The sequence below is a fragment of the Mustelus asterias genome, unplaced genomic scaffold, assembly GCF_964213995.1.
Source record: "Mustelus asterias unplaced genomic scaffold, sMusAst1.hap1.1 HAP1_SCAFFOLD_2980, whole genome shotgun sequence".
Classification (NCBI taxonomy): domain Eukaryota; kingdom Metazoa; phylum Chordata; class Chondrichthyes; order Carcharhiniformes; family Triakidae; genus Mustelus; species Mustelus asterias.
In genome coordinates this window covers 15,001-25,000 of record NW_027592925.1, presented here as the reverse complement: position 1 = coordinate 25,000, position 10,000 = coordinate 15,001, and the positions used below count along the sequence as shown (strand labels likewise).

The following is a 10,000-nucleotide window of genomic DNA, read 5'->3' as shown; positions in this document are numbered from 1 at the left end:
GAGGTGTGTCTTTGAGATGTGAGTGTGGCGTTATTCGGTAAGGTGATGATCTTGTTCCTTTTCCTGGAATCTCTGCTTCCGTCACTGACTGTGACTCACTGTTTGAATGTGTGAATGTTCAGTTGCTGCATGGAAAACCCCCACACCTCCTGTTCCTGACTCCCAGCACCTGTTTCTGTTGACAGCAGCAGAACATCACCAGAAACATCCAGGAAATCAGAGGTGAGAAGGAGAAGGAAGCAGAGAGAGACGGAGAGAGAGAGAAAGGAGAGAAGGAGGGAGAAATTGACCCCAACAAGGATGATCCAATGGGGTAAGAGGCAGCAGCCAATCACTGCTCTTCATTCTCTCTCAGTCTCACAGTTTGAGTTGGGCTTTTGCTTTCTCACTCTGATTCAACTCAGACCTTATTCTGCCGATTTGGCAACATCTCAACCCCCAGGGAATTGGAGTAAGAAGGGGGCAGAGTTTCCCCCCTCTCTCCTCCTGCTCCCGCACTGTCAGAATCATATGGGCCAAACACGGGAAATCGGGACTCGCATAGTGGTTAAAAAAAGGATGGCTTGGACAAGTTGGGCTGAAGGGCCTGTTTCCATGCTGTAAACCTCTGTGACTCTGACACTACTGAGGGAGTGCCACACTGTCAGAGGGTCAGTGCTGAGGGAGTGCTGCACTGTCAGAGGGTCAGTACCAAGGGATTGCCGCACTGTCAGAGGGTCAGTGCTGAGGGAGTGCCGCACTGTCAGAGGGTCAGTACTGAGGGAGTGCCGCACTGTCAGAGGGTCAGTGCTGAGGGAGTGCCGCACTGTCAGAGGGTCAGTACTGAGGGAGTGCCGCACTGTCAGAGGGTCAGTACTGAGGGAGTGCCGCACTGTCAGAGGGTCAGTACTGAGGGAGTGCCGCACTGTCAGAGGGTCAGTACTGAGGGAGTGCCGCACTGTCAGAGGGTCAGTACTGAGGGATTGCCGCACTGTCAGAGGGTCAGTACTGAGGGAGTGCCGCACTGTCAGAGGGTCAGTACTGAGGGATTGCTGCACTGTCAGAGGGTCAGTACTGAGGGAGTGCCGCAATGTCAGAGGGTCAGTACTGAGGGAGTGCCGCACTGTCAGAGGGTCAGTACTGAGGGAGTGCCGCACTGTCAGGGGGTCAGTACTGAGGGAGTGCCGCACTGTCAGAGGGTCAGTACTGAGGGAGTGCCGCACTGTCAGGGGGTCAGTACTGAGGGAGTGCCGCACTGTCAGAGGGTCAGTACTGAGGGAGTGCCGCACTGTCAGAGGGTCAGTACTGAGGGAGTGCCGCACTGTCAGGGGGTCAGTACTGAGGGAGTACCGCACTATCAGAGGGTCAGTAGGGGTGTGGGGAGGGTGGGTTGGGGGCTGTGATGTGTGGGGAGAGGGTTGGGGGGAGTGGTGGGTGGGGATGGTGGAGTGTGAGGGGGGTGGGAGGTGGGGGGGGATGGGCTGGGGTGGGGGTGTGGGGTGTGAGGGGGGTGGGGGTTGGGGGGGAGGGGTGGGGGTGGGGTGTGTGGGGGGGTGGGGGTCGGGGGGGGGTTGGGGGGAGGGATGGGGGTGGGGTGTGGGGGTCGGGGGGGGTTGGGAGGTGTGGGGGTGTGGGGTGTGAGGGGGGTGGGGGTGGGGTGTGGGGGTCGGGGGGGGGGGTTGGGAGGTGTGGGGGTGTGAGGGGGGTGGGGGTGGGGTGTGGGGGTCGGGGGGGGGGTTGGGAGGTGTGGGGGTGTGGGGTGTGAGGGAGGTGGGGGGTGGGGGTGGGGAGGGGTGGGGGTTGCACTGGCAGAGATTCCCCGTTGACAGTGGCCAGACTGGAGGATCTTGCTACTGGCCACTGGCAGCAAACCTTCACCACAAAACACACGGCAGTTTTACATCGAAAACTGCGACCTTGAATTCTCCTCCTCTCTCGAATCCACTGAGATTGAATTCACTGAAACAGCTTGTTTGGGGTAAAAAAAATAATTGAATTCTTTCAGGTCAATAACAGGAACCTCCTGCAGCCTTCGTGCCATGCCCAGTGTCCCTGACCTCGCAGTGTCCCTGACCTCGCAGTGTCCCTGACCTCGCAGTGTCCCTGACCTCGCAGTGTCCCTGACCTCGCAGTGTCCCTGACCTCGCAGTGTCCCTGACCTCGCAGTGGGCGACACACTGGCCTGTTGGGGAGGGTCACTGGGAGAATATCTCCCGAGAGAGAGAGAGAGAGACTGTGTGAAAGTTGGGGAGCACTTCACTCAAACCACCGCTGGTTTCTTTGTGACGTCCTGTCAGTTCGGCTGGAATTTTACCGCCTCTCCCAGCCCGGATTCGGAACGGGATTCTCCGTTGGCCTCGGGCAGGATATTACGATTCTCGCTCGAGCAATGTTGTAAAATCCCAGCCCTCGGTCGGTCTCCACCCTCCCATTTCACTTGTCGCTCTCAGGCTGGCACTTGGAGCTTAGCTGGTATGAAATGGGAATTTAATTCTGGATATTTCAATTGAAACATAGAATATTCCTTGATTTCCCCCAACACAAACAGGAGTGGGGAAAGGTTTACAGAAACGTGTCCCTGATGCGGACACTTCCCCTACACAGAGCACTGAGTGAAATGATTCAGTGGTGGAGTGCAGGGCCTGGAGATTCTGTCGCTCACGGGAAAACATTGGGATGTTTCTCAGGCTGGCTCACGTTGCAGGAAATCTGGCTGATGGAACAATGGTTTCTTTCTCCTCCCTCAGGGACAAGGAGAAAGTAAAGAGCAGCGAAAGCTCAACGGAGGAGAATGAAGAAAAGGAGGTTTCAGCATTTAGGGGTCGTCAAACAGCCAATAGCCAGGGAAGGCGCAAGGGGCGGATAACAAGGTCCATGGCCAACGAAACCAATCCGGAGGAAACGCCAGTCCCCCAGTCAACACTCGCCGAAATCCGTGAGTTCATCTCTCCAACCCAAACTGACCCAATCCCGCCGTCATCACCGGCTTAGTTTAACAGTTATGACCAAGGAGCAGGGTAGACCATTCGGCCCCTCGAGTCTGCTCAGTGTTTAGTCAGATTATGGCCAATCTGACAATAACCTCGACTCTGCATCCAGCCCACCCCAACAACCTATCACCCCTTTCGGAAGATAGTTCCAGAATCTCCCCACCCTCTGAGGGGGAACATTTCTCTTCAGCGCTTTGTTAAATGGGTGAGCTCGTATCTTAAACAGCGGCCCCTAGTTCCAGAGTCTCCCCAAGAGGAAACATTCTCTCCACATCCACCCTGTCAACACCCCCTCAGGATCTTCTGTGTTTTGATGAAGCCGCCTCTTACTCTTCTAAAATCCAGCAGATACAATCCCAGCCTGTCCAACCTTTCCTCAGAAGACAACCCACCCATCCCTGGAATTAGACTGGGAAAGCTTCTCTGAACCACTTCCAATACATTAACACTCGACATTAAATAAGGAGATTGATATTGTACACAACACTCCTGATGTGGTCCCACCAGTGCCCTGTACGACTGAAGCAGAACCTCACTACTTTTGTATTCAATTCTCTCGCAATAAATGATAATATTAGATTTCCTAATTGTTGTACCTGAACATAAGAACGAGGAGCAGGAGTAGGCCATCTGGCCCCTCGAGCCTGCTCCGCCATTCAATAAGATCATGGCTGATCTTTTCGTGGACTCAGCTCCACTTACCAGCTGTTCAAAAATTTATCTATCCTTGCCTAAAAACATTCAATGAGGTAGCCTCAACTGCTTCACTGGGCAGGGAATTCCACAGATTCACAACCCTTTGTGTGAAGAAGTTCCTCCTCAACTCAGTCCTAAATCTGCTTCCCCTTATTTTGAGGCTATGCCCCCTAGTTCTAGTTTCATCCACCTGTGGAAACAACTTCCCTGCTTCTATCTTATCTATTCCCTTCATAATCTTATATGTTTCTATAAGATCTCCCCTCATTCTTCTGAATTCCAATGAGTATAGCCCCAGTCTACTCAGTCTCTCCTCATAAGCCAACCCTCTCAACTCTGGAATCAACCTCGTGAATCTCCTCTGCACCCCCTCCAGTGCCAGTATATCCTTTCTCAAGTAAGGAGACCAAAACTGTACCCAGTACTCCAGATGTGGCCTCACCAGCACCTTATACAGCTGCAACATAACCTCGCTGTTTTTAAACTCCATCCCTCGAGCAATGAGGGACAAAATTCCATTTGCCTTCTTAATTACCTGCTGAACTTACAAACCAACTTCTTGTGATTCCTGCACAAGGACACCCAGGTCCCTCTGCACAGCAGCATGCTGCAATTTTTTACCATTTAAATAATAGTCCATTTTGCTGTTATTCCTACCAAAATGGATGACCTCACATTTACCAACATTGTACTCCATCTGCCAGACCCTCGCCCACTCACTTAGACTATCTATATCCCTTTGCAGACTTTTGGCGTCCTCTGCACACTTTGCTCTTCCACCCATCTTAGTGTCATCTGCGAATTTTGACACACTGCACTTGGTCCCCAACTCCAAATCATCTATGTAAATCGTAAACAATTGCGGTCCCAACACTGATCCCCGAGGCACACCACTAGTCACTGGTCGCCAACCAGAAAAACACCCATTTATCCCGACTCTTTGCTTTCTGTTAGTTAACCAATCCTCTATCCATGCTAATACATTACCCGTAACACGGTGCACCTTTATCTTATGTAGCAGTCTTTGGTGCGGCACCTTGTCAAATGCCTGCATATTAGCCTTTTGTGGTTCATGCACTAGGACACCCAGATTCCTCTGCACCTCTGAGCTTTGCAATCTCTCACCATTTAGAATATAAACTTTTTTACTCCTTCTGCCTAAATGGACAATTTCACATTTTCCCACATTATACTCCATTTGCCAGAGATTTTCCCCCTCATTTAACCTGTGTCCTTTCGTAGCCTGCTTACATTCTCTTCACAATTTATTTTCCTACTTATCTTTGTGTCATCAGCAAATTTAGCAAAAATACCTTCAATCCCTTCATCCAAGTGATTTATATAAATTGTAAACCGTTGAGGCCCCAGCACTGATCCCTGTGCCACACCGCTCATCAGATCCTGCCAACCAGAAGAAGACCCATTTATGCCAACTCTCTGTTTCCCGTTAGCTAGCTAATCTTCAATCCATGCCAATATGTTAGCCCCTACGGCACAAGCTTTTATTTTCCACAATAACCTTTGATGTGATCCCTTATCAAATGCCTTCTGGAAATCTAAGTGCAGCACATCCACAAATTTCCCTTTATCCACAGCACAGGTTTCTTCCTCAATGAATTCCAGTAAGTTGGTTCAACATGATTTCCATTTCACAAAACGCCGTTGACTCTGCCTGAATGCTCTGCTTATCTAACAATAACTCCTAACATCCTCCCTGTGACAGATGTTTGGCTAACTAGCCTGTCATCTCCTGCTTTCTGTCTGTAATGTCCTAACTCTGTTAGGGGTTTGTGGGTTTTAAACAGAAAGAAAAAGATGTGGTTCTCACCCGTAGATTCAATCTAACCGGCTACTGGTTTATTGAGGAGCTGTTGTCAGTACGGAGTAGAAAATTAAACTCTGACAGAAGCCTGTGAAACATCCCAATGACAGCATCATGAGACCAGCGTGGTTAAATATCCCACACTGTCTCTCTCCCTTTTGGGCCTTCTTAAAAAATAGAGATTTTGGAAGATTAAAACCAACACATCAACTATCTCACTAAACACGTCTTTCAAGACCCTTGGACGATCCAGATCCGGGGATTTGTCAGCCCGCAGCCCCAACACTTTGTTCAGTTCCACTTCCCTGGTGATGGCAATTTTCCTGAGTTCCTCCCTCCCTTCCACTTCCTGGTTTACAGCGATTTCTGGGATTTGTATTCTCTACAATGAAGAACGATGCAAAATAAGTGTTGAATTTAACTCCTTGTTTTCAATTATTCATTCCCCAGACTCACTTCCTCAAGGACCAACACTCACTCTGTTAACCGTTTCTTTTTAAAATATTTATAGACATTCTGACTATCTATTTTCATAGTTCTGGCTATCTTTCTCTCGTACTCTAAGTGCAATCTCCTTTGTTATTCTTGATATTCTTAGAAATCTTAGAATCTTAGAAATCATAGAAACCCTACAGCACAGAAAGAGGCCATTCGGCCCATCGAGTCTGTACCGACCACAATCCCACCTAGGCCCTACCCCCATATCCCTAGATATTTACCCACTAATCCCTCTAACCTATGCATCTCAGGACACTAAGGGCAATTTTTTAGCATGGCCAATCAACCTAACCCGCACATCTTTGGACTGTGGGAGGAAACCGGAGCACCCGGAGGAAACCCACGCAGACACGAGGAGAATGTGCAAACTCCACACAGATAGTGACCCAAGCCGGGAATCGAACCCAGGTCCCTGGAGCTGTGAAGCAGCAGTGCTAACCACTGTGCTACCGTGCCGCCCAATCTGTCCAATCTTCCAGCCTTCCACCTGTCTTTGCACAATGATCTGCTTTTCCTTGAACTTTGATAACCTTTAACCTTTCTAGTTAGCCACCGACGGTGTGTCCGTACCTTGGGCTTTTTTCTTATTTGTTGGACTGTATCCTTTCTGAAATATCCCCTCCCATTTTGCCATTGCAGGAACTTGGTAGTCATATCCAAACGTTCACTTGTAGATCAGACTTGGAGAAAAGCCGAGTGACTCTGAACACAACTTGAAGCAGTGTAGAAAAAAACACAAGACCAGGAGAGGGAGGGGGAGAGAAGCTGGAAACTCACCCAAAGAGACAAGGTCAGAGATGATGGCAGTGAGAGGTTCAGCAGAGAGTAGGACCCTTGAACTCGCAGTCTCACCATCTTGTCTTGGAAGGTGATTAAGAAGCCTGACTCCGAGAAAGATGTGCGGGTTAGGTTGATTGGCCAGGTAAAAAATTGCCCCTTAGAGTCCTGAGATGCGTAGGTTAGAGGGATTAGCGGGTAAGTGTGTGGGGGTAGGGCCTGGGTGGTATTGTGGTCGGTGCAGACTCGATGGGCCGAATGGCCTCCTTCTGCACTGTAGGGTTTCTATGATTTCTATGATAAGGGATCTAGAAGAAACAAATAGCAAAGGCAGCAGCAACATGAACTCACCAACAACTCAGGTTAAAATGTGGCATTGAGGAAGGAATGGTTTGAGTTATAAGGAGAGGCTGGATAGACTGGGACTGTTTCCTCTGGAGCGTAGGAGGCTGAGGGGTGACCTTATAGAGGTCTATAAAATAATGAGGGGCACAGAGCAGCTAGATAGTCAACATCTTTTCCCAAAGGTAGGGGAGTCTAAAACTAGAGGGCATTGGTTTAAGGTGAGAGGGGAGAGATACAAAAGTGTCCAGAGGGGCAATTTTTTCACACAGAGGGTGGTGAGTGTCTGGAACGAGCTGCCAGAGGTAGTAGTAGAGGCGGGTACAATTTTGTCTTTTAAAAAGCATTTAGATAGTTACATGGGTAAGACGGGTATAGAGGGATATGGGCCAAATACGGGCAATTGGGACTAGCTTAGGGGTTTTAAAAAATGGGCAGCGTGGATAAAAGCAAATTACTGCGGACGCTGGAATCTGAAACAAAAAGAGAAAATGCTGGAAAATCTCAGCAGGTCCTGGCAGCATGTGTAAGGAGAGAAAAGAGCTGACGTTTCGAGTCCAAATGACCCTTGGTCAAAGTGCTTTGCAAAACTGGCGCAAGATTTCAGGTTTTGTTGGAATTCTCACAGAGCAGAAAGGGAGGAGGGTTTGATTTCAGCTGGCAGTCTGAGGAATTCAGCAACTCTGCAACGTTTCACAATTGGCAGAGCTGCTGGAGTCAGCATCAGGGTTAAGACAACTGGTGCCACAGTGCGGGGAGGAATCGCATGTGAGCCTGCGGGTGGTTGGGATGTTTGGTGATATCTGAATAATATTACACAGCAGAAATGTTCTTGCGGCAACTGCAACATTGCATGCCTGAAAAGCAACCTTTGCCCTAAATGGATTTCCCGGAATCAGAGTTGTGAAACTTTTTTGCAGCATCTTCTGAGTCAGTGGAGAGTTCCCGGTGGACAGAGGAAGAAATGGAAGTGGCTAAAAAAGGTTTGTACTTTCTTTTTAGAGCAGTGAGCTGTGGCGTGTTAGCCTGACACTGCTCTGTTTCCAGTTCAGCTTCTCTGTAGATGTGGTTTGTGCAGAGACTTGGATCCAGCTCGTTGTTTCATTGCTCTGAATAATCAGTGAAAACTGTTCAAAAGCCAAGATTCCTTAAATGGATGTGTTTGGTTAGTGCGCAGTTCACTGATCACTGAAATGGCAAACTCTGCCTGTTTATGTCAACCGTGACAGGGTAAAAATATCTAAAACTGGGCGAAATTCAGCAGAATCTGAAAGGACATAAAACCTTGTTCAATGTGCGGGTTCGGTGGATTGGCCAATGGTAAGTTGACCATGAGTGTCAGGGGGATTAGCTGGGGTAAACACATGGGTTGTAGGGATTGGACTTGGGTGGGATTGTGGTCGGCGCAGACTCGATGGGCCGAATGGCCTCCTTCTGCACTGTAGGATTCTATGACCACATCACCATTCTGAAAATAACTTACTTCAGGGAGTTGGGTGGGGGGGGGGGGGGGGGGGGGGGCGGAGAGAGGGGGGAGGGGAAGGGGCGTGGTGGTTCTCAGGCCCCTCTTGCTGACAAGGATCTTTCTGTTCTGCTGAAGTCAGGGAATCTTTAAACGACTCATCATATCCACCGTGGGAAAAGTTGCCGATGTGAGAACGGAAGATTCTGGTGTGAATCTTTTGTCTAATCGTAGCGTCATAGAGATATACAGCACGAAAACAGGCCCTTCGGCCCACCTTGTCCATGCTGACCAGGTTTCCTAAACTGAACTAGTCCCATTTGTCTGTATTTGGCCCATATCCCTCTAAACCTTCCCCATCCATGCACCTGTTCAAATGTATTTTAAATGCTATAATTGTACCCGCCACTCCCACCTCCTCTGGCAGCTCATTCCATATGCGCACCACCCTCTGTGTGAAAAAGTTGCCCCTCAGGTCTCTTTCCTTCCCCTCTCACCTTAAACCTATGCCCTCGAGTTTTGGACTCCCCCACCCTGGGGAAAATACTTTGGCTATTCGCTTTATCTATGCCCCTCATGATTTTATAAACCTCTATAAGGTCACCCCTCATCTTCCTACACTCCAGTGAAAAAAGTCCCAACCTATCCAGCTTCTCCTCATAACTCAAACCTTCCAGTTCTGGGAACATCCTTGTAAATCTTTCCAGTTTAATAACATCCTCCCTGTAGCAGGGTGACTGGAATTGTATACAGTGCTCTTTCGGTTAGACTGGACCTGGTATTGGGGAATGAGCCCAGCCAGGTGGCCGATGTTTCAGTAGGGGAGCAGTTCAGGAACAGTGACCACAATTCAGTAAGCTTTAAGGTACTGATGGATAAAGATAAGTGTAGTCCTCAAGTTAAGGTACTAAATTGGGGGAAGGCTAATTACAACAATATTAGGCAGGAACTGAAGAATGGAGATTGGGGTCAGATGTTTGAGGGCAAATCAACATCTGGCATGTGGGAGGCTTTCAAGTGTAAGTTGATAGGGATCCAGGAACGGCACATTCCTGTAAGGATGAAGGATAAGTATGGCAAGTTTTGGGAACCTTGGATAATGAGAGATATTGTGAGCCGAGTCAAAGAGAAAAAGGAAGCATTTCTCAAAGCTAAGAGGCTGGAAACACACAAAGCAAGTGTGGAATATAAGGAAAGTAGAAAGAAACTTAAGCAGGGAGTAAGGAGGGCTAAAAGAGGTCATGAAAAAGCTTTGGCCAGCAGGATTAAGGAAAATCCCAAGGCTTTTTATACATATATAAAGAGCAAGAGGGTAGCCAGGGAGAGGGTTGGCCCACTCAAGGACAAGGGAGGGAATCTATGCGTGGAGCCAGAGGAAATGGGCGAGGTATTAAATGAGTACTTTGCATCAGTATTCACCAAAGAGAAGGACTT

General features: G+C 48.9%; 1 protein-coding gene across 1 annotated transcript in view; it reads left to right on the top strand.

Annotated features, from left to right (window-relative positions):
- LOC144490173 (nuclear receptor corepressor 1-like) overlaps nucleotides 1-10,000 on the top strand; it is a gene marked incomplete at both ends in the record, with an annotated part of 33,727 nt that overhangs the window by 12,495 nt on the left and 11,232 nt on the right. The window contains 3 exons of the mRNA XM_078207980.1: nucleotides 186-313; nucleotides 2,727-2,914; nucleotides 8,025-8,087. Of these exons, the coding sequence (XP_078064106.1) occupies nucleotides 186-313; nucleotides 2,727-2,914; nucleotides 8,025-8,087 (379 nt within the window). The remainder of the gene's footprint in view (nucleotides 1-185; nucleotides 314-2,726; nucleotides 2,915-8,024; nucleotides 8,088-10,000) is intronic.